The sequence below is a fragment of the Melanostigma gelatinosum genome, assembly GCF_949748355.1.
Source record: "Melanostigma gelatinosum genome assembly, chromosome: 22".
NCBI classification, from domain to species: Eukaryota; Metazoa; Chordata; class Actinopteri; order Perciformes; family Zoarcidae; genus Melanostigma; species Melanostigma gelatinosum.
In genome coordinates, this window is record NC_136655.1 from 1,650,848 (window position 1) to 1,675,956 (window position 25,109).

At 46.4% G+C, this 25,109-nt stretch overlaps 1 protein-coding gene across 1 annotated transcript in view; it reads right to left on the bottom strand.

The window, feature by feature from the left end:
- trhde.1 (thyrotropin releasing hormone degrading enzyme, tandem duplicate 1) overlaps positions 1–25,109 on the bottom strand; it is a 100,200-nt gene that overhangs the window by 21,087 nt on the left and 54,004 nt on the right. Inside the window, exons 6-13 of the mRNA XM_079294137.1 lie at positions 15,244–15,357; positions 7,766–7,903; positions 7,560–7,625; positions 4,611–4,676; positions 4,356–4,531; positions 1,403–1,491; positions 216–349; positions 33–88 (exon numbers count right to left, since the gene is read on the bottom strand). Of these exons, the coding sequence (XP_079150263.1) occupies positions 33–88; positions 216–349; positions 1,403–1,491; positions 4,356–4,531; positions 4,611–4,676; positions 7,560–7,625; positions 7,766–7,903; positions 15,244–15,357 (839 nt within the window). The remainder of the gene's footprint in view (positions 1–32; positions 89–215; positions 350–1,402; positions 1,492–4,355; positions 4,532–4,610; positions 4,677–7,559; positions 7,626–7,765; positions 7,904–15,243; positions 15,358–25,109) is intronic.

Below are 25,109 nucleotides of genomic sequence, written 5' to 3' on the forward strand. Positions count from 1 at the left end.
ATATTTGTTTTCTTGCTCGAACGATGACTGACCTGGCCAGGTTGAAGGCATCGTCGATAAGTCCGGCCCTGTTTCCAACGGAGATGATCTGAGAAAGAGTGAGACGGACAGAGAGGGCGTAAAAACAAATGTATGAAGAAGAGAGGCGAGATATCAACAGCCAGTAAGATAAGAGAGAGTCAGACAGTCAGAAAGACAGAAAGACGGACGCATACTTCAGGGTTGTTGTGGAGCTGTTGAATCAGCAGTTTCCAGTTCTGGAGGTCATAGTTCACGCGGAAGTATCCCGTTTGGTTGATGTTGCCTAACAACCAGGTGGCCTCGTCCATCCGTCCAATCCTGTGGCTTTCTGAGAGGAAACAGAAACGTGAGTCAATCAGTCAATCGTCAACTTCCTCCCTCCAACAAGCAGCACCGCTTCAACCGAGTCGCAGGTCATGCTGACGACACCACGCTCTCCTGTTGGGTTCCTCGCAGCGATTTACAAGGTTGCAGGAAATAGTTTCATGACTTTCTTCATGTGATGTATATTCTGATGAACCTGGAAGTTCAGGTTGAACAGGCAAACATTGAGGGATCAGTCTCAAGAGTAAACCAATGAGCTACCAGCTTCTGTGCGTGGAGAAAGACGATCTGATTGGATTGTTCTGACTTCGTGATCAGTTAACGGGTTAAACTTCAAAGTAGGTGAAGTTGTGCCAGAACCCACACTCTGTCAACACCTGTTATTCCTCAGAAACAGAACCAGAACCAGCTGTATTCCTCAGAACCAGTTTTATTACACAAGAACAGAGGGAGAAGAACTATCTTTGTTCTTCAAAATCTGAAGCAGAACCAGCTTTATTTTCCATATACAGAACCATAGAGACTTAACCCTCCAAACACTGAAGCAGAACCCTCTTTATCTCAAGACAATGAAGCTGAATACGTTTTAATCACAATATAAAGAGCCAGAACTGATCCAGAGAGACTTTTCTTCTCCGGAAAGCGTGTTTGTTCCTCCAAAGAATCGATCCAGAGAGTTTATCACATGAGCAGAATCATCTGTATTCTCTGACAACAAAGCAGAACCAGCTTTGTTTTCAAATACAAACCTGGAATTTAAAGTAAAATGAAATATTCTGCCTCCAAAAACACCACTTTAATCTGTTAGTATAAACTCTTTATTCTCAATAAACCAAACCAGAACGATCATCGTTCAGTCCATTAACTACAAATGACCGATCCGGGAACAATGATGTCATTAATGTGTGGTCAGGCCTTTGCTCTGTTGGAATAACCAATGACTGTGAAGATAACAGCTCGTTGTCTCGAGGTAACAAGATCATTGAGTCGCGGTGGTGAACCCAACTTTCAGCCTCAGACCTCAGAGCGGGTGCACTGCAGGTTCTCTGCTTCGTACCGGTCTTGCTGTTGATCCAGATGAGGCTCTCTGCACACACACTGGATGCATTCCCCACAGCCACCGTCAGAGGGATCTGCCACTGCAAACTACAGAGAGGGAGAGTGATGTCAGTAATGTCGCTGGAATTGGATTTGGTTTTATTGCCTCAGTTATCAGAGAGAGAGACATTAGAGAGAGAGAGCGAGCGGCCGTCGGCGGCGATAACTCAACATCAGTCAGCTGGAAACGGGGCGAGCGACACCGAGTGTGTTACAGAGAGGAGAGAGAGAGAGAGAGGGGAATTGAAAGTGTAATAGCTGCAGCAGTCGGCGAGCATCGGTCAGGCGTTAGCAGCTGCAGGTTATTGTCTTCTTCAGAGAGCGAGAGGTTAAATGTGCCGTCCAGAGAAACCGCCGGTCACTCTGCTGATCTCCACGTCTTCACATCACAGCGATACATAACCTGCTCCTTTACTGCGTGAGTCAATTCCCCATTAGACTCACCGACCCTTCAGAAAGCAATCGAGCGTCGCGGCTGTTTAAAGGAGGCTGCTCCGCTCTGTTCGGGACGCTGGCATTAGCAGATAAGTGCTTGTTGAGTTGTGGCGCGACAGACAGGACGACGTGGGAGTCGACGCTTAAGTAAGAAGTGTGTTCTGGTGCATCGTCTCTGATCTGATCTCGTCCAAAGGTTGAACGTTTTGAGAACCAGAGGAGCCGGAGAATCATGTGATCATTTCATTTTGAGGAAGGTTCGAGTCTGCATGAATACAGAGTTATGAAGTCACTACATGTGAAAACACATCACTGACGTATAAGATATCATGCGTTATTATCGCTGTAACATTAAAATGCTGGTTACACATAATGCAGCATTCACATTAATCAGATCATAGATGAACAATTGAACTGGGAGGGACGCAGTGTTGCCTGCGTGCTTGTTTTGAATTACCTTTTGCCACGGAGGTTCTGTTTTCGGTTGGATGTTGATGAATACGGAGAACGGGCCAAGAGAGAACCCGTAGAACGCTGGAGAGGATCCGGATCACGGGCCGGATACAGAAACTATCTTTCACATATTTTACACCACATTTGGTGCGTATATGCAGCTTTTTTTAAACGTGTGAAAACACAGTAAAGATGAACTGCTTTCACAATGACAGAAGATCAAGAAGCCTCTCATTTACTTTTCCTTGAATACTTCTGTTACTTGTTGTGTGTGTGTGTGTGTGTGTGTGTGTGTGTGCGTGCGTGCGTGCGTGCGTGCGTGCGCGTGTAGTCGGGGTCGGAGAAACAGCCAGGCGTTGCCGCGGGCAATAGTGGATCAATACCGCTGCCTAGCAACTAGATATTTATCTGATAGATATTTATCTGTTATCTGACATGTTGGACAGGAGTGGAAGCAAATCACACACACACACACACACACACACACGCACACACGCACACACACACACACACACACACAAACACACACGCACACGCACACGCACACACACACGCACACACACTGCATAATGTGTGTATCAATATTTGATCGACATGAAGGCTGTTTATTTGTCGAACAGTGTGCGTGTCGCGCCTGAACGCAGCCCCGTGAGACTCAACGCGCTGCAAAGAATTCAAAGAGAAAAGCAAAGAGTTCAGCTCCAGCTACGACAAACAGCTTCAGTTGATCAGCTGACGAGACCTCGGGAGCGAGTCTGAGCGAGGAGCTCAAGTGAAAACACAAAGAAAGAGTGCGGATGAAAGAAGGAAGAAAAAGAAGAGAGAGAACACACGAGGAGGGAAACACAAAAGGAAACTTTTGGTGAGAAAGTGAGCAGGTGAGAGACGTCAGATATGGTACAAAAACATGACATAAAGAAAAGAAAAGAGGAAAGGAGCTGATGAAGTATCGATGGAGGAGGAAGTGGGTCAATAAAACAGCGAAAAGAATAATCTCCAGAGGTTGTGAAGGATGTGAATAAAACATCACGTGAATTAAATATCAATGAAATATAAATGATGTAAAGGTGGCAAAGAATGTGCAGAAACAACTAGAAAAGTGCTTTTCAAGGAGAAATTGCAGGACAACGTTGTGAAACAAAGAGTTTCAGGAGGAGGAGATGACACAACCACATGAAGAACAGATGTGTGGGAGGACTCCAGCTGTTCAAATGCCAGCTTGCGTTTCCCAGAGACCAAAAGGTCGAGAATAATTATTTGTAGGCCTCACAAGAAGTGGGGTTTGAAAAGTAAAGGTCATCCTGAGGGGGCAGTACACCGTAGAGCAGGGTCTGCTGGTTGTTTCTATTTTCAAATCGTCCAATCGGAAGACAGCACGTCAGTGAACTGTCATTTTTGCATCAAATCTATTCAAACTGGCAGTGATGCAAATTTGCAACATATTCAGTACTTTTTCAATAAAAGGTTGAAATAAATTCCACACGCAGAGGACCAAGCAGCAGGATGCTGTTGCTCCAGAGCAGCGTCTGGGAGTCTGTATAGTGAGCTGTTCTATGACGCTTCCTCTGGCAAACAGGTACAGTGTTTATGTCTCGGGGCTTTTATTGTGAAAGGTAAGAACAGAAGGAGTGGATCTGGTCTCTGCGGCCTTTGTCAAGGTTTTAGGAGTGATGTTTGCCTTCTTGTAGAATAAAGCGTACGTTTTGAGTTTTGTTCGACATAATCCTATCGGAATACTTATCCTCAAACAATGATGTTCTACGGAAGGTTACTCCAATTTCCTCTCCTTACATGCGTACAGTCTTTTCAAAATAAACTCCTGTCTCCACAGGAAACTCAGTTATGTTTAGGCAACAGAACCACTTCTCGTCTCACACGGGGATCGAACAGCGGCCTCCTGAGTGAAGAATCTCTGTTTGTTTGATGCTTTTATTCACCGTGCAATAGCTCAGAAATAGGTCGGTATATTACAATAACTTGTTTGCGTCAACATCTACAGCGTGAAACCGATTTTAAACTCCAACCTGTTGCTCCTGAGTTCCTGCCCGTACAGGAAGTGCTCCTGGCTGATGGTGATGTAATGAGTGGGGAGCTGCTCTGATTGGTTCTTGCTGATGGTAACAACGGGGTAGCCCATTTGCAGAGTCCACCTGTCCATCATCTGCCCGATGTCGATGTCCCGCCCCTCTGAACGCATGGCCTGGAGGAAACAAACCAAAAGGTGATTCATCACCAATAACCTGGAACAGGGCGAGAGAGTAAACAGGACTCAGTGTTACCTGAGACAGTTTGCTCCACAGGTCGTCTCTGTCTGCGTTGCTGTACATGTGACTCAGCAGGTAATCCTAAAAAACAAAAACAGAACAGACTTCAAACACCGTGTGACAGGAAGTGACATCATTTGGTAGACTGGTTTTTACAAATTCAAGGCTTCAAATGCGTTTGTGATCGCGACGCGAATACTTTTGTACTTTTACTGAAGTACGTTTTTGAAGGCAGGACTTTTGCTTGTAACAGTATTTCAACACTGCTGTAATACTTTTACGAGTGAAAGTAAAAAGTACTTACAACCCCGTCTGCAGTGCTTTGGAACCAAATGATGACGTCTGAATGTATTTGTTACGTAACACCTGCTTGTGTAAGCGACATGTCTCCACTTCCTCTGCGAATTAGTTGATTTGAGGAGCAAACGTTGTGAGTGAACCCGAAACAAGAAACATTTCAGAGCGTCTGAATGTGTTTACCGTTTGAATCCTGTGAATTTAAGCCTCCGTGACGTGACAGGCCAGCGAGCGAGTCTAAAGGGCTTTGGGCTCTGACTTCAAACTTCGAGCTGGTACTTTTCTCGGCTAGTGAACAAGGTGAAGCCTCACAGCCCGGTCAGTGACGGTCCCGTCTGGTTTCATCCCCGTCTAGAAAAGTCTGTCTCACCGCAGAAGATCGAGGTTATGAAAGCTGAGGGAGGGCCGGTGGAAGGGAACGGCTTTACGGAACGACTAGAAGATAACACGGAGCAGCTGCAGAGAAGGAGCTCCGCTCGGGTTCTCAGGGACACACCTGGTTCCTCACAGGCTCTCGTGCTTACGGAGGTTAATACGGCAAGAGGAGGCTCTGGATCGCGAGGTGACTCTCACCTTTAGCACAGACGACATGAGCAGAGATAACACACACACACACACACACACACACACACACACACGTGTGACTCTGACTCCAATACGAACACGTTGAGCAGCACGAGGAACCGATAACCAGGACGAGGATGGATTAAATCCTAACGATCCCTGGAGATGAGCGTGAGAGAATCATTTCATGAATAAATGAGTTATTCGTTTTTCTACACTTCTGAGGATGACATGAACCTTGACCTCCATTCTGCATCAACACATCTGTTATTATTACACACACACACACACACACACTATTCTCTGTGAGCTGCTGCTGGATCAGCAGTGGTTTTATATAGAATCTGGTTCTCAGTATGTTCCAGGTCACCGGCAGTTTCTGCAGAAAAAGCAGGACATAGAGTGAGTGTGTGTGTGTGTGTGTGTGTGCGCGCGCAGGGGAATCATACATATTTTCATCCCTCTATTCGGATAGAAAGCTATATTTAACCCACTTTCACCTCACATCATGTGACATCATCTTCACGTTCACAGCCAGGTGATTTCCTCCAGTTTGGTGGATTAGATGTGACCCATCAGAGAGCCGGCTGGCGGCTCCGTGAGGCTGAGCGATGAATAATGCAGCGCGCTCCTCCTCGTCTCCTCCTCGTCTCCTCCTCGTCATCTTTCAGCGGTTCGACTCAGTCAGACAAAATCCTCCAAACCTCCCGAGTCGAACGGACTCATCGATACGAAGCTCAGATTTGCTGCTGGCTTCTCTCTCTGATTCATGTTTCATCACTTTGTACAACAGCCAAACTTCCTGTCTCCATCACGATCAATGCTCTGAATTCTGCTTTGAGCTCATCATAATTCCAAGGAACTTCTGGTAGTTCGTGAAATGTTCTGCTGACACTCTGCAAACATCCCTAAACCTCGAGAAGCCAGCGGCTTCTACGAAGCGGGACTTTGGAGGTTTGCGGAAAAAGGAGTTCGGGAAGTTTTATCAGATTTGACTCTGTGAAATGTGGTGATCTGTGCGGGTCAAACTGTAAACAGATTATTATGTGAGCATGTTTAGTTTTTCTTGAGTTCTCATGATTACCAGCGAACTGATTATATTTATAACATGAATACAAAGTTATGAGACAGCTTTTCTTCTTCTTCCCTCACCAAAGGCTGGACTTGGGACGAGGCTTTGCTGGTTTTTTGGACCGGATCTTTGTCACTGCAGCTCCGGACGGTTGAGTTTTATTTCGGGGGCGTCACATGACGAGACATGAATGAATCCACCCGACGAGGCGACTTCAACCACAGGGGTTTTCAGTTGTCAGTGAAAGAAAATGACTTGTTTCCACCAACTGCATGTAGCAACCAGCAGCAGACGGGTTACCGCGAGGCAAAGCATCATGGGAGTAAAGTAGCAAAGCAAAACAACGAATTTAATTTAACGTCAGACCAGCGCAGTCTGACGATGTTTTCCAATATGTTGTCGGGTATGAAAAGACCCAAAATGATGACTGGAAGACAACAGCTTATTTATTTATTTTTATTATAAGCAAATTACTAATTAAATTAAAATTAAGCATTTGTATAGAAATGATTCTGTCCAAAGCTGATTACTCCATACAAGCGGCTGATCAATGAACAGCATTTAAACAGCTGAATGTGTTAAATATGATCATAAATTGTAAACTTAATTGGTGTCTCGTGGTAAGGGTTACTTGGACTGTTGGCTTTGGAATAAGATTTTGAAGATCAATAGTCCTGGATCCCCCAAAACAATCTGTCCTTTGAGTGTCATAACTGTCGTCACTGCACTGCTTGAACTCAGGTCACTCATAGTTTTGTTGTATTGTTTTACAGCAGAAAGAAAATGGCAAAACTCAAAGCCAAATCCATTCATACACTGTCCATCTGCATACTCAGTGTGCTCCAGAGAGTCAGGCTATAGCCAAAATATGGCCCCACACACACACACACACACACACACACACACACACACACACACACACACACACACACACACACACACACACACACACACACACAGCTTCTGTCTGAATCCAGGTGATACAAAACCTCTGTTTGCACAGCTGGACCTGCAGGATGACATGAACTTACATTAAGTCCTTTCTGGAACAGCGTCTGTCCCATCACATTAGCCAGCATCCGGATCAACGCCGCCCCCTAAAGGCAGCGCAGAGAAACACACTTTCAAACCCAATAACGAGTGAAAACATGCTCTCAATTGTTACTGTGACACTAATCCATTCATTTCATTGGAACTGTTCGCTCACAAGCCATAGAAGCTATCAACCACAACTCACTTTTTTATAGGCGATCCAGTCAAAGACTCGGTCGATGTCCGTCGCCTGTTCCACTTCCTGGGAGATCGGGTGGGAGGTACTAAGCCCATCCACTAGCATCACCTCATGGAGGACATCGGTCAGGAAGCGCTGCTTCTCCTGAAAACACATGCATATTTGTCTTTGGTATTTAAGGAGACCTTGTATTGACACTCGCATTCTCTGGAGCCTGGTCACAACCTTTAACCCCTACGTGTCCAACCAACCTTTAATCTTGACTCGTATTCTAAACCAAAACCATAAAACCACATTTTACCCCTAAAAATAATAGAGTTGATCACATACCAGATGCTGGTCCCCAGAAGGTAGTGACTCACCTACCATCTGGGGACAAGCATCTGGTAGTTGAGTCACCAACATTGTGGGGACTCACCTACCAGACGCCTGTCCCAATATGGTAGGTGAGTCCCCACAACGTTGGTGTGTGAACGGGTGACAGTCCCCACAATGTGGGCGACTCACCAACCAAATATTTGACCTTATATGATCGGTAAGTCCGTACAACGTTGGTGTGTGAACGGGTAACAGTCCCCACAACGTTAGTGACTCACCAACCAAATATTTGACCTTATATGATCGGTAAGTCCGTACAACGTTGGTGTGTGAACGGGTAACAGTCCCCACAACGTTGGTGTGTGAACGGGTAACAGTCCCCACAACGTTGGTGTGTGAACGGGTAACAGTCCCCACAACGTTGGTGTGTGAACGGGTAACAGTCCCCACAACGTTGGTGTGTGAACGGGTAACAGTCCCCAGAATGTTCTTAATACTATCCGGTGATTTGTGGAGTCTTGATTTTCTTCCAGCTATGCTTACAATAAAAAAACACCCTAATCCCAAAGAAGGGACCCAGATCTGTCCACGTATTGGCCATGAGTCGCCCCAATGTTGGTGTGTGATCCCCAAAATGTGATGAAATCTCTTCACAGTGATTGTTTTGAGTTTGCTTTGTTTTTTTCCAGCTCAGCTCTCGACTCCAGTTAAATAATTAAGCAGTTTTGGCAAAACAAAGTTGGTCAACAAAGAGTGATTTAGTGGAACAGTTCATTCATTAAACTACGTTTTAGTTGTGTAATTAATCTGGCTCATTTTAATATCTTATGTTCATCTTGTTTTCATTTATTGTTTCCACTCTTCATCCCCTTGTTACTGCTAATTCTTTCCTCTCCTTATTTCCTTCTCTTGTTTTTTATTGCGTCTTTTCCTTTCCTTCCTTTGTTTTCCTCTCTTCTTTCATCTTGTCATTTAATCTACGTTTCCTCAAATTTTTTATCCTCTTCTTTAGATGTCCTCTACTTCTTTCCTCCGCTCTATTCCATTCCTTCAGGTTTCTCTTCCTCTCTTCATTGCCTCCCATTACTCATTTCCATCTCTTCTCCTCCTCCTCCTCTGCTTTCAGGGTTTTAATAGACTTCTGCAAACATGTAGAGCTGTAACGAGCTCTGTCTAAATTACGCTGGGATCAGGCTAAACCCGGAGCAGTGCGGCTCTGTCTAATTCATGGATTACAGTATTTACTATGGAGATTTGGTTTTAATGAACCTCCAGCTTGTTAAGCAATGGAATTGTTAGCGTACGAAGTTTTAACCATGAATGAACTGCATGAACAGGAACTTTTTCTGAATTAACAGTATCTGCTGGGATGTGGCTAATTCTTGGTCCAATGTGGCTCTGTGTAATTCATGGATTAAAGTTGTTAATCAAGTAGAACTGTTGTTAACAAATCTACCTCGAGATAAACAAAAGTTTCTTGAGAGATTAATTCTTTTTTAATGAACATGAGAATCACCAGAGAGATTTAGAGTCTGCAGTGTCCGCTGGGATCCGGCTACGTTTTGGCAGACGGTGCTCTGTCTATTTACTACAAGAAAACAAGCGGATTTGGTCGTGCAACTCTGACATTTTTGTAACTACAGGCTCTCGCTGTGCACGCTCAGGGCTTTTCAGCCACAGATAATCACTGATGAAAGCACTGTTAACTCGTCTGAAGACAAACCGGAGGTCTTAAAAATCTACATTTCAATAAATATTTTGCAGCCAAATCAATGGTAACAGGATATTTAACCTTACTTTCATTATGCTTCATTTAAAACTTGACTTCTTTCTTTAAACGGTTCGTGTAGGGGCGGTCCGGTGAATATGAGGTTACAGAATCAATTCCTCCCGGTTGGTTTGCGGCGTTTTGCAGATAACTTCTTGCTTCTTCATCGTATTCATTTTTTATTTCTGCAAATTTAACTTGTAAGCTTTTTTTAAGCCACTGATACAGATTATGTTTGTGCGTGAGCTAACATTAAAGATATTGTTCAAATTCATTCAGCTAAAACAAACGCGTCTCTAGTTAGTGATTAGATTTTATATTCCGTGACATGAAAGTGAAGAGATGCATTATTCAACAGAACTGAAAGCAATACGAGAAGTGAATGATGAACAGTAAGAGATGATCGTGTGAGACTTTATCTGCTGTTAACAAGGAACATCATTGATGTTGAATAGAGCGGCTGACACACCAGTACAGTGACATGTCTTTTACACAAGGAAAGGAAAGCAAAGCGCTGCGCATCTGAGCAAATCAACTGGTGAGGACTCCGCCTCGTCACCGGGTTTGAACCCCAACAAGCTTGTTCAGCAGTCGATGAAAGACTTCATCCGTGAGGACGTAAAGCTCCTCGGAGCCGTGGAGGACTTTGGGATGCAAAACTGCCCCATGAGTTCTGTGATGGAGTTATTACGTCATCAGAAGTACAGAGATTGATTGTGAAGAACAAAGGAGGCCGAGTGGAAACGTCCAACAATCTACACGCGTTTATGTTTCATTCTGTTTTGAATAAACTCCACTTCTTTTAGAAGAAGGTTCCCCGTGGAATCTTTTTCTCTTACCAGTCAACTCTCTCTGTCTGTCCCGGTCTGCTCTCTTTTCAAACGGTGTGAGCTGCTCTTTGAAACCTCTCTTCAGCTGGAGAGGTGAGAATGTGTTCATCGAGTGCTTCATCAGCTGCTGAAGACCAAACCGATGCAAACTCCAAAGCACTGAAGAAGGAACCCGTGGTTTGTAAATGTAGTATGGATTCAAAATATGTAAAAAAGCACTTGAATGTGATTCTGTCTCGGTAAATAAATGAATAAATAAATACTGGTAGTTGGGAACGACAGTGAATTAATGTGATTCATTCCTTTACAGAAGCAGCATCGTAGCACAAGAAAAGCAACGTTTCCTGCAGGAGCCGCTCTGCATCCCGTGTGACACGTGAAGTCACTGCTGATTTATTCGTCACGTCACTTTAACACAAATCACAACCTGTCCCTGAAAGTATTTCACCATCTTTTCCTGAACCGAACTCAGTGGTGTTGTTTCCTGTAACGGTGGAGGGATATCTTGAAAGGACTGAACGCCTGCAATGAGCGGACAAATGTTGCTGCACTTTTGTAGGACAACACACAAAAAAGTAACTTTCGGTCAGATATCATCGGACGCGTGGTCTGAGGATACGCTGTTCGTGGGCTCCCTGTGACTGAGGGTTGCTGGAGGCAGAAGGTCTCTCGGGTTGTTGACGGGAGTCAATCTGACTAATTCCTGATCCCTCCTCAAAGGGTTGGACTAGTTCCTGGAGTAAAGACGGACCACCGCTTTCATTTCAGAGCCAACGGACGCACGCCGACAGCGGTAAACAGGCTGCATCATGGGACTCCACCGCAAATTACACAATCGGTTAATTAGTTAAATGGCACATTTGGATGAAACTAACTCGGTGAGAAAGAAAAATGGGACGAAATGAGACATCAGCTCTAATTAACAGACTTAAAGTCACCTGGAGAGAGGGGGGGGGGGTCCATCTGGTCCATGTGGCCATTATGAACCAGATGGACCCCCATGTGGAGGACGGGTAATGGGCCAACAGTCAGTGTAACACTTACACACAGATGGAGGGACGGGGCTGCGTTCAGGAGCAGCTGCTGAACTTTTTAAACGTCTCCTCCTCTTCCTCTTCCTCCTCCTCCTCCTCCTCCTCCTCCTCCTCCATCATCTCAGTGTCATTTAAACGTGTCCAGATGACAGACAACTCTCAAGCAACCTTTTCTGTAATATCTGTGTTTCAGGAGAACCGTGAGGAGGACGTTTGAGGTTTAATTCTCGTCTGTTTAGCGTTTGGTTTGTAAGACCTTTTAAAAAACGAGTTACCTTTTGGTTCTATTTATTCTCATATAGATTTAGCAACCCCCCCCCCGCAGGCATTTATCCCTTTGTTCACCTATTTTATTGTTACTCAATCCTGCAATGAATAACTTTATTTACCAAAATCCATCTTATGTCGCGTCCCTTTCCCCAGAGAGAGCTGCTTTAATGTTGAACCGCCACATCAGAATGTCCTGGTTCTGTCCGAGTGGCACCTTGAGGTGTTCTGCTGTTAACCTGTCGTGAAATGATTTTGTAACTAAGCACCATTTCCTCCAGAATCGAATCTGAAAGTGTCTGATGAATGTGATTTGAAGTGAGCTCGTGAATGAGATGTGTGTGTGTGTGCTGATGCTTCAGCAGAGGTCTGTTGTGTTCAGACTGGTGTTGAAGCTGAACTTGGTATTTATGTCATATGAGGTCTAGTTGCAGCCCTGGCTGCTCCAATCCAATTCTTTTTTAACAAGCTCTTAGTTGCCATCAGATACAATAAACAGAGCCATCAGGCCCGATAGACTTCCCTTCACCTTTCCCCCCCGATGGCTCCACATAAAGCTGATTCTACAGTTTGACAGTTTGAATTTTGGTGCAAACCAAAAAATAAATAAAGTTAAAAGGTGTGAAAGTGACCCAGCTCAATGAGAAACAAGCTGCTGGCTTACAATGTTCTGCAAAAGGCTCCACATGCAGCTCAGGGTGTCGGCAACAACGTACGATCGAGAGACAAAGAAGCACCGACTCCAGCAATGTACGAATCATGTGTATGGCTGTGAAATCGGTCGGGGTAAACGTTGAGAAACGTGATAAACGTTGTGAAACGTGATAAACGTTGTGAAACGTGATAAACGTTGAGAAACGTGATAAACGTTGTGAAACGTGATAAACGGTGTGAAACGTGGTAAACGTTGTGAAACGTGATAAACGTGAAACGTGATAAACGTTGTGAAACGTGGTAAACGTTGTGAAACGTGGTAAACGTTGTGAAACGTGATAAACGGTGTGAAACGTGATAAACGGTGTGAAACGTGATAAACGGTGTGAAACGTGATAAACGTTGAGAAACGTGATAAACGTTGAGAAACGTGATAAACGGTGTGAAACGTGATAAACGGTGAGAAACGTGATAAACGGTGAGAAACGTGATAAACGGTGTGAAACGTGATAAACGTTGAGAAACGTGATAAACGTTGAGAAACGTGATAAACGGTGTGAAACGTGATAAACGGTGTGAAACGTGATAAACGGTGAGAAACGTGATAAACGGTGTGAAACGTGATAAACGTTGAGAAACGTGATAAACGTTGAGAAACGTGATAAACGGTGTGAAACGTGATAAACGTTGTGAAACGTGATAAACGTTGTGAAACGTGGTAAACGTTGTGAAACGTGATAAACGTTGTGAAACGTGGTAAACGTTGTGAAACGTGATAAACGTTGTGAAACGTGATAAACGGTGTGAAACGTCGTAAACGTTGTGAAACGTGATAAACGTTGTGAAACGTGGTAAACGTTGTGAAACGTGATAAACGTTGTGAAACGTGATAAACGTTGTGAAACGTGGTAAACGTTGTGAAACGTGATAAACGTTGTGAAACGTGATAAACGGTGTGAAACGTGGTAAACGTTGTGAAACGTGATAAACGTTGTGAAACGTGGTAAACGTTGTGAAACGTGATAAACGTTGTGAAACGTGATAAACGTTGTGAAACGTGGTAAACGTTGTGAAACGTGATAAACGTTGTGAAACGTGGTAAACGTTGTGAAACGTGATAAACGTTGTGAAACGTGGTAAACGTTGTGAAACGTGATAAACGTTGTGAAACGTGATAAACGTTGTGAAACGTGGTAAACGTTGTGAAACGTGATAAACGTTGTGAAACGTGATAAACGGTGTGAAACGTGGTAAACGTTGTGAAACGTGATAAACGTTGTGAAACGTGGTAAACGTTGTGAAACGTGATAAACGTTGTGAAACGTGATAAACGTTGTGAAACGTGGTAAACGTTGTGAAACGTGATAAACGTTGTGAAACGTGATAAACGGTGTGAAACGTGGTAAACGTTGTGAAACGTGATAAACGTTGTGAAACGTGGTAAACGTTGTGAAACGTGATAAACGTTGTGAAACGTGATAAACGTTGTGAAACGTGGTAAACGTTGTGAAACGTGATAAACGTCGTGAAACGTGATAAACGGTGTGAAACGTGATAAACGTTGTGAAACGTGATAAACGTCGAGAAACGTGATAAACCTTGTGAAACGTGATAAACCTTGTGAAACGTGGACATTGTACACAGACGAGGTTTACATTGTGACACGGTTAACATTGCAAAAAGGTTCGGGCTAACGATGTGACACATGGCAGTTCGATGAAAGGAACAGAACCACTTCGTGAGGGTCAGTAAACCATCACGGTTTCTCTTAAAATAGTTACGTTTGTAACGTGACGTAAGCTACATACGTAACGTCACGTGACTCAGTGGCGTAGCATCGTGTGAGATTGCTACGTCACAATAAAATGACTCAGCGTTATGCTTCACACGGGACACGAACACTGGTCCCCTGAGTCAGAGTCCTGTGTTTGTTTGAGAAACGTTGACTGATATTGAGAGTGATGTTCTGGTCGATGGGACAAAGACGCTGCAGGGTTCAGGTTTACGTCCCTAAACTGCACACTCGGTGTTCTTCTGCTGCTCTCTGGACCGAGGAGTCCGCTGGAGGGTTCGCTTTCTTTCCCGGTTTTGTGTCGATACGCCTCCGAATTTGCGTCTTAAACACCAATTTGCTTTGAAAGTTGTGACAATCTGGTGAGAAAGTTTGCACGGATAGAAGTCAGCATCTAAAGTCATTGAGAGGACGTCAACATAATGGAGGAGGGATCTGTAAGTGAGTCCACAGACAGAGATCCTCTACTTCTGAGCTCTTTCTGATTCATATGCACGGTTTGTGTTTTATCTCTGATGATATCTGCTCTCTTGAATCCTATTGGACTGTTTTCTACCCGTGTTGTATTCTGGAGACTTTTACGTTTAATCCAAAATAAAATAAATTCATATCTGACTGGAGCCTCGAGCTGAACTTCTAACTCTGCTAAAAGCTAGCAGGAGGAAAAGTACATTTCATGAGCGAACCGACATGCTGAGAGGAAAGCTTTGTTTTCTGTTCGTCTTGAATAAAAGATCAGAGACAAATGAATGAATGAAACATATCGCAGAGTGCATCGTTGTTGAGAGATAAACAAGTGAATTAAACTCTGCTTTACTCACCATGTTCCACTTTGGGAAGAGGAAGTCGGTGCCGACGTACTCGAAGAAATGAGCAAAACCTTCTTTCAACCAGACGTCCTCCCACCAGACCGGAGTCACCAGATCCCCGAACCACTGAGACACAAAGCAGAGATGATCGCATGTGTTTCTATGTCCAATGTTATTCATTCATCGCAAACGACTCATGTTCTGGTGTTTAAGGAAGCAAATGTCCAAAGAAAAGCACACTGGTTCACATGTTCGTATCCAACATATCTTATTTACTGTACAGTGAATTATATTCATCGTGAAAGAGGAACAGTCACAGGATCACCAAAGTCCATACGACTCATCCTCTGGGGAACATGAATGTCTGAACCTCATTTCAAGGCAATCCATCCAACAGTTGTTTCTGTATTTCACAACAACCAACAATGTCAGCGTCATTGTGGCGCCAGAGAGAGACGTGATAACTGAAGTCCGTAGGACTCGTCCTCTGGGGAACGTGCATAACGGTTCAGGGCAGTCAATTCAATCGCTGCTTGTGAACCGAAGTGGTGGACCAACAGACCAACTGCTAGCAGGGCACCGAGCACAACGCCACAGCCGAGAAGGACCGCGTTGGTCTCCACCTGCTGGATCCAAACCAGCAGAGGGCCGACGCGCTGAAGCAGGTCTCGTTCATCAGCAGCACCGGAGGGGAAACCGCCAACATTGCTCCAAAGTTTGACAAAAGCCAGCCGTGGGTTTGGCGCTCAGCCCGACTCCTGCGTCAGGTCTCAGGGCGCCTTCAGAACCCCGTCAGGCTGAAGCAACGGCTTCACGTAGAAAAATAGACTGAACTCTGCTGATAGCGGAGCGTACGGCCGCGGGAGCCATGCCTTTGGACCGAGGCTGTTTCCTGGCAACGCGGCCCGAATGGAAACGCTGCAACATTTGGGAACAAATGCGCGTCGCTGCCAGCTTTGTCTCAGAGTCTGAATGTTCCCTTTAGACAGGCAGACGATCTTAAACAAAGGAGAGAAACTTTACCTTCTAAATTCACTTTAAACACGTCGTTAAAGCAGGAAAGAGACACGCGTCAGTGTTATACCTCGGCACAGGGTGTGTGTGTGTGTGTGTGTGTGTGTGTGCGTGTGTGTGTGTGTTCCTCTGCATATTTGGCAGTGTTCAGTGTTCCTGCAGTAAATTGTCCTTCAACTGATCAAAGTCTGTATGTAAAGTAGAGCGAGCGAGGCCATGTGTGTGTGTGTGTGTGTGTGTGTGTGTGTGTGTGTGTGTGTGTGTGTGTGTGTGTGTGTGTGTGTTTAAGTCCTATTTGCATCACTTTACACTGCAGTTGAAACCCGTCAGGTTTAATCACGTCCTCAGTCTGTCCCCGTGAAGCACACAACAACCTCTCTCCTCAGACCGACAGCAACACTGGCTGGTGCAGCTTTACTGGAGCCGGACTGGAGCCGGACTGGAGCCGGACTGGAGCCGAACTGGAGCCGGACTGGAGCCGAACTGGAGCCGGACTGGAGCCGAACTGGAGCCGGACTGGAGCCGAACTGGAGCCGGACTAGAGCCGGACTGGAGCCGGATTGGAGCCGAACTGGAGCCGAACTGGAGCCGGACTAGAGCCGGACTAGAGCCGGACTGGAGCCGGATTGGAGCCGAACTGGAGCTGGACTGGAGCCGGATTGGAGCCGGACTGGAGCCGGACTGGGACAGAGTGCAACCCAAAGGCCTCACAGCGCATCAGAGATGGATGAATGTCTATAAAGTGACTTGAATTGGAATACAAGTGTAACTCCACCTGTATGGGCACACAGCAGAAGAACGAGTCCACACATGCAAACCAACTTCCTCCGACTCTGGCAAGGTGGACCGTGTCCGGGCAGGGATTCAAACCGACCACCCTGTGGGAGCTGGCAGGCTGTTGGGCGGCTGCCTGGCTCAACTCCCCGAGGCAGAGCTCCAGTTCCACTGGAGACTGAACACTGCTGCACTAACGGGGTGCTTCTGTCTGCACAACTCCGTTCAGAAATACTCTTTCACTTCTTCAACAGAACAGACATCTTGAGTTCAGTTTGTTTAACGACCAGAGAGATTGCAAATATACATGAAGAATATGGATCCTCAATTTCAAATCAGCTTCACCATTAAAACTACTTGAAGTGTGTTTTGATGATCACACTTTGGTATTTTCCGTAACATTTTGAAAGCAGGACTTTTACTCAATATCTTGTTCTTCTCCACCAACAGCCTCTCTGGACTCACACCGCTGACCAACACGACGAGCTGTCTGCAGACATCAGCTCAGCTCTATGAACCGAGTCACGAACCCGTGAAACCAGGCCGACGTCTTCAATCTGCCGGGAACACGGAGGACCAAAGCAGCATTCGGGAGATTTCTCCGTTTAATTATTAAATTCTGATCAAGCCGCGCTGAAATCAGTTTTCGGCTCTTTGATTTTTGGCCGAACTGCTGCTGAGCGCCTCTTTCATCAAACATGACAGTTTACATTTGATTTGTGTTCTGCTGCTTTCATCCAGCGGGCTGCTGACGTTAGCTTCAGCGTGTTCAGGCCTCCTGACAAACAGTACATATAATTAACTTTACGCTGGAGAGCCCCTTCAATCCTCTGTAGTTCTTACTTCTTCTGCAATGATTACAAACGCCTGCTTCTGTCGTCTCTCATCCTGTTTCAGCCTCATTCAGACATGAAGAACGAGCCTCCAGCCTCCAGCGGGTCGGCGCTTTCTGCCGGGGAAGTTGACTCTGGTTGCTATAGTTTCGCTGTTGCCGTGGTTACACGCCTGCATCGGGGGGGGGGGGGGGGGGGGGTTGTAAACTGAAGGACGGGGGGAAGCCAGAAAAAAAAGCCGGAGGATGCAAAGCTGAAGCCGAAAGACTGCTGAGGCGGAGGATTGAGGGAGAGATGATGAGTCAGCAGACGGAGACGGAGGTCTCTCGATGAGATTCATGGAAAGACAAGAAGACACCGGAGACAGACGCATGCATGCTGAACAGAAACCAGATAATACCTCCGACACCACCAACACTTCGTTACTACGAACTATTTCTTGTTCTTTTAATTTGTCTTCAAATGTACCTCTCTTTGTTCAGTTTGTAGTTTTGCTGTCGAACTAAATAAATGCCGACACAGCTTATAATAAGATCCTGCTCTTGGTGCATCAGGGATGGTGCATGTTTTAAGGGGGCTCAAACTCGTCACAAAGTTTTGGACAAACAGAAAGCTCTCCAAAAACCAGGATGTAGATGTGGACTGAATATTGTGATCCCTCTCCAGTAAGAAGCATGAAGAACATTCTCACCAACTTTGCAGCTGAATGGAGATTTGTTAGCCTGGTTTAACTCACAGCAGATGTATTTGTGGGTCAGCAGCTGTCCGGCACCAAACGACATGTTGTTCATTGTACTTTGACTGTGGCGGGAGATTTGACCTCTTTTCTGCATCAAATGGCAGCAAAGTAAGCCATGGTGGCTCAGAGAGAGGACCAATGAGCAGCTGAATGACCTTTCCTCTTTTTATGGAACTAAACAGAAGGAAAGCTCAAGCAGGTGAATGCTAACAGGACGTCTCTCTCTCTCTCCTCATGTCTCTCTCTCTCTCTCTCTCTCTCTCTCTCTCTCTCTCTCTCTCTGAGTGGCGGGGGGTGTGCGGAGCTGCAGGAGCGGAGTTTTGAGAGCGATAATTAACGTGTTTTTCGACATTTCTCTTCGTTGGGTAATGTTGGGTATGATAGTGTAGTGGGGTGTGCAGGGTTCACGGGGTTTTTTTGCGTACTTTTATCAGGTTTTTGGGTCTTTTTTGAGCGGAGTGCAGCCGGGCAGCAGGTGCTGTCGGCGTGCTAACCGCTAGCATGCGCCTGACGGAGCTAACCAGGGAACACGGCGTGAAGATTCCGCCGCTGTTCGGGTATTCCGTGGAGGAGCTCAGTCTGGCAGTGGGTGAGATTGTCGGGCACAGCCACGTGAAGTCCGCAGCGCGGATGAACAGCGCTGTGGTCATTTTTCTGGACAGTATCGAACTTGCGGAAGTGGTGTTGATAAACGGGATCTCCATCGGTGAGCACTTCCTGCCCACGTATGCTCTGGCATCACCGGAGGTGCAAGTCACTGTGTCCAACGTGCCGCCATTCATAAAGAGCGAGGCCATCGTCAAAGAGCTGTCCAAACATGGGAAGGTGGTGTCTACGGTTAGGAGGGTGTCCTCTGGATTTCAGTCTCCGCTGTTGCAGCACGTGTTGTCTCACAGGAGACATGTCTTCATGATCCCCAGCGACAGGAGCAGAGTGGTCAACCTCAGCTTCAAGATCACTGTGGACGACTTTGACTACGTCATCTTTGCAAAGACGAACGATTTTAAATGTTACAGCTGTGGGAGAGTCGGACATATGAGCAGAGTTTGTCCTGGGGAACAAGGCTCAAACAACGACCAGAACCGGAGAGGTACTGAGGACAGAGGGGACAAGCAGGACGGACAAGAGGGAACAAGTGGAGCACAGGCGGCGAGGGTGGAGGAGACGGGTGGGGCTCAGGTAGTGAGAGTGGAGGAGGCAGGCGGGGCTCAGGAGGGGAGGGTGGAGGTGACGGGTGGGGCTCAGGAGGTGAGAGTGGAGGTGACGGGTGGGGCTCAGGAGGTGAGGGGGGAGGTGACGGGTGGGGCTCAGGAGGGGAGGGTGGAGGTGACGGGTGGGGCTCAGGAGGTGAGAGTGGAGGTGACCGGTGGGGCTCAGGAGGTGAGGGGGGAGGTGACGGGTGGGGTACAGCAGGTGAGGGAGAGTACTGGAGGACAGGTGGAGGCAGGTAGGGAGGTGGCCATGGAAGCAGACGAGGAGCAGCTCAAGGCCCCTCAGCTGAAGAGGAAACAGGGAAGAGACAGAGGAAGCTCACAGGCCAAGAAAGTGGCAACTACAGACAGTGGAGGAGCAGCCGAGTGTGAGTCCAGGCCGGAAGAGGACCCTGAGTCCGGTTGGGAGGACTCTGAGCCCAGTCAGGAGGAGAACTCTGCTGTAAACAGTGAGCCCTCTGAACACGGTGCTGGCAGCTCTCGGGGCTCTGGAGGCTACAGCGTGGAGGAGATACAGGAGTTTCTGAGGAGGAGTAAGAACGTGAGAAAAGTCAGAGTGGAGGACTACCTCTCTGACAAGGAGCAGCTCTCCAGCTCTGCCAGATCTCACATGAGGAGCAAGGACAGAGGAGGTCTCACGAAGCAGGAAGGATACAGGCTCAAGAAAATAGTTCACAAAGTGAACAAAGAACTGGACAAAGTGGGCGCTAAGTGAGAGTCAGATCTCAGCCTACAGACAATTAAAGACACGTTTATGTTTGCTGGACCGTATTTGTTGAACAGTTTTAAATGATAACGTATCGTGTTCTGAAACAGTTTCGGTTTGTTTTGAGTAACAGTAGAACTCTGTAAATGGAACTTAACACAAACAAATAAAGAGATATTAAACCTCAAAAACCTCTCTCTCTCTCTCTCTCTCTCTCTCTCTCTCTCTCTCTCTCTCTCTCTCCTCCTGTCTCTCTCTCTCTCCTCCTGTCTCTCTCTCTCTCCTCCTGTCTCTCTCTCTCTCTCTCTAGAACAAAGCAGATCTGTGCCTTTGATCATCTTCCTCTTCCTCTCCTCCCTCCGTCTGACCCTGATAAATATTCATCCCTCTCTTCAGCAGAGGGATCTGATTCGCTCTCTGTTTGGATGGAGCTCCTCAGCAACATGACAGCCAACACAGCATGAGGCACAAACACTGTTTACATCAACACATCTGTGAAACTAGAAAGAGTTCCTCCGTGTCTTCCACCCTCACGGGCTGCAAACTCTCAAAGCTGCTTCATGAATCTGTGTGATTGGCAGGTCGGGGGTTTAACGTTGGCCTCTGACCAAATGTTGATACGTTTCAGTTATTGATTTGGATAAATGCCTTTGATGCAGAGTGATTCGACAGACCAACGGGAATCTGGACCACTCCGAGCTGGGATAAGAATGCTGGAACCAGGATTAAAATAAATCAGGACTATATGGACCTGTAGAGCTCTGGACCTGGTCAGTGTTTGGAAACGTGACTTTTTGAGCCAATTGGACCAGTTATCTTCACCTGGACCAGGACTTGAACCAGCCCTGGTCAGTTGGACCAGACCCAAGTACCTTACAGCATCTGTACCACTTCGACCTGGTATAAGACCCTGTCTAAAGAGTTCTAGACCAGTTGGATCCAGGCTGAGAGCCTACCTGCACTAGTTGGACTTATTCTTATCAGGTAGATCCAGGATAAGAACACGTTTGCATCTGGATGAGGTCTGGACCAGCAGGAGTAGGATCAGAGCTAAGAGTCTTTCTGCAGAGTTCTGTACCAGCTCAACCTTGCCTCGTTGCATCTGGACCAGTGGGATCGGACCCTTTTTAAAGAGTTCTAGACCAGTTGGAGGCAGGATAAGAGCCTTGTTGCTGAGTTATAAACCAGTTCAGTCAAGGATAACAAGTTTGAGACTCACTGCAAAGTTTTAGCCCAGAGTGAGATGAGTTTGACACCCCTGCTCTAAGATATTATTCTAAAGTATCGGCAATGCACTGAAAATGCTGCTGAAAGTGCAAATTAGTTTGAAAAGTCTGCTCTTGTGGTGCGTTCACATGCAGGCAAAAAGCTCGGACATGTGTTCGAGAAAGAGACGAGACAGAGACAGTTTGTGTGTTCAGCTCTGTTACTCTGATCTCATGATTCCCCATGTGTGCGTGTGAAGTCTAAATTGCTAAATAAAGCCACCTGGCAAAACCAATTCGTCACAACCATGAAACCTTTGACAACAGACCTACACAGCTGTGTGTGTGTGTGTGTGTGTGTGTGTGTGTGTGCTTCGTTGATGCCAACGAATCAGAGCGAAGTGATTGAGCCCAACGACAGACAGACGGGGAGAACAACAAGATGTGACACTGAATGCTCAATACTTTGCTCTCCATACTGTACTGAATGACACGACACCTCCAATGAGCCACAACTTTACATCATGAAGACTCTTACATGAACATGTGCACGACATGAATAAACCAGTCTATTTTGAATAAAATATGAAGAAAAGGCATTGGTTTGAATCATATTTATATTATTTAAAGCATGAGGCTGCTTCTGTTCTTCATGGTTCTTGTTCTTGTACAGTCTGTTTCACCCTCTTTTTCTAGTTTTAATTGATCTACTAATAGTACGATGTCAGCCAACACGTACTAGAAGTTTTTTAGAACTTTTTTATAACTAGAACTGTTTTTGCATTTGATCTGCTATGGCTTCACTCACCCCTCCACCCGACTGTGTCAGCTGCGCCCGCCTGGTGGATAAAATCACAGAGTTGGAGGGAAGAATATCCACGCTCTACAGGATCCAGTATGCCGAGAGCCTCATGGACACCATCATTTTCGGTCAATCACAGACTGACACAGCCAGCGACCGCGTGCATGAGTCCATCGCTTCCAGTCCTGCTGCCGCGGCACCTCCTCCGGTCGCAGCTCCTGAGGCCTCCTGGCTACGGCTCGGAGCTAAGCCTAAAGCCCTGGTCAGCTCTACTCCATCACATCACGAGCCCTGGTCCCTGGTCTGTGCTCGCGGCAGCCGGAGAGGGAGACGCTCATCTCCTACACCCCATGGCTTCGATGTCCAGCTGAAGAATGGATTTGACGCCCTTGCCCTGCACGAGTTCCCTCCTCTGACTACGGACTCCCAGCTTCCTACATCATCCCAGCTGCCGCCTCGGGGGACCCACAGCCCCGGGTCCACCGACATCCCTACGCCAGTCATTCCTGAGCCCTCCTCTCGCCCCAGGACACGCCGCTCCATACCGTGCTTTACACCAGCACCGCGGCGAGCTTCGGTCGCCCGTTCTCTCAGTCCTTGCTTGTCTGCTCCGCCACCACTGGTTGAATCCTCGCCTCCATCCACGCGTATTGCACGCGCAGTGTTGCCGCCTCGTCCCCTCTTCGCCCCGACGACGCTGATAGTCGGGGACTCAATAATCAGGAACACCCGTTTCTTCAACGCGGAGACACACTGCTTCCCCGGAGCAACGGCTCCAGACATCCTGCTGACACTGCCTGGCCTGATGCGCGCCCTCCCGTCTTCCATTCGGCGAATTATCGTTCATGTGGGAATCAACGATACAGCCCTCCACCAGTCCGAGTTGACCAAGATGGATTTTACAAATCTTTTAAGCTTTTTAAACAGCTGTGGACTGTCTGTTTTTATCAGTGGTCCAAGTCCAACACTCGGCCGTGGATCACAGCGGTTCAGCAGAGTCCTCAGCCTCCACACCTGGCTCCAGGCCGCCTGCAGGATGAACAACGTGAGCTTCATTGACAATTTTAATCTGTTTTGGGGCCGCTCTTCCGCTTTTAAGAAGGATGGTATTCATTTTAACAAGCTGGGTAGCCGCCTGCTAGCGGCTAATTTACAGTATGCTGTTCACTCCCATTCACATGATTGACTGTTTACACCTGGATCCCCTGTCCGCTGTCACTCTTCCTCTACGATAATTCATCAGCCGCATTCATCCCCTACAAGCAACACCAGCTCCCCCTGGCGGCATGGAGGATCTCCAGCCTCTAACGTAACTTCCACTCCACGACCCATGAACATTCCCGTGAGAATCACAGACTCGCGCTCGCGCCCTAGTTATGGTCGGTTTCGAGGTGCTGCACGAGTGATCCGTCCTATTGCACATACCCCCAAAGCTTCCTGTGCTGATGATGACACAGTGTCTTCCCCCATCAAAATGTGTCTGATTAATGCACGCTCTATAACAAACAAGGCTCACATTTTAAATGACTTGTTCACAAGTCATAATTTGGCTTTTTTATTTCTGACCGAGACCTGGCAACAGAATATGGAATGCATCCATTTCAATGAACTCTGCCCTGTGGACTGTTCTTATGTTGGGACACCGCGTCTGACAGGCCGCGGTGGAGGCCTCGCCGTGGTCTGGAAGAATCAGTTTTCCTGCCACTTGGGGAGCACAGAATCCTATGCTACTTTTGAACTACAGCTGACTAAAGTGGGCCGGCAAAAGCCGTTTTACTGTTTTTTAATTTACCGACCTCCAGGTCCTGCAGGTCAGTTTTTATCAGAATTCACAGACTTTCTGACCTCTATTATCAAGCTAGACAAAGTGCTTCTGGTTGGTGATTTTAATCTGCATGTCAATGATACCACAGACTGTATAGCTACTGAGTTTCTCAATATTACTGAATCTTTTAATTTCACGCAACATGTTTCTGGCGCCACTCACAGGGGTGGTCACACCTTGGACCTTGTGTTTTCTCTGGGTCTTGATATTGATAATACCCGTTGTGAGGACCTATTGATCAGTGACCATAAATGTATTTTCTTTGATCTTTCTGTCAATGCTGACCCCTTGTGTCTGAAACAAACATTCCACTCACGCATTATTACTCAGAGTACAGCTGATCAGTTCTCGATGCACTTCTGCTGTGACTTTTACACAAATCTCAATGATGTTGAACACTTGATACAGTCCTTTAATGAACATTGCACCACTTTGCTGGATAAAGTGGCACCTCTTAAGGAAAGGACACGGGCTGCCTATAACACTACTCCGTGGATGACAGAAGCTGTGTGCAGCGTGAGACAGAAGTGTCGCAGGGCAGAGCGACTCTGGAAAGCTACTGGGCTAGAAGTGCATCGTTTATATCTCAAAGACCTCAGAGTTTCTTTTAATACCACAGTAAAGGAAGCTAGAACTGCTTATTTTGCCAACCTAATCTCTTCTTCAAAGAAAAATCCCAAGATTCTGTTTGACACAATTAGAGGAATTGTTTCACCACCTGTCTCCACTGTACCATGCTATTCTGTTGACGATTGCAACAAATTCCTGA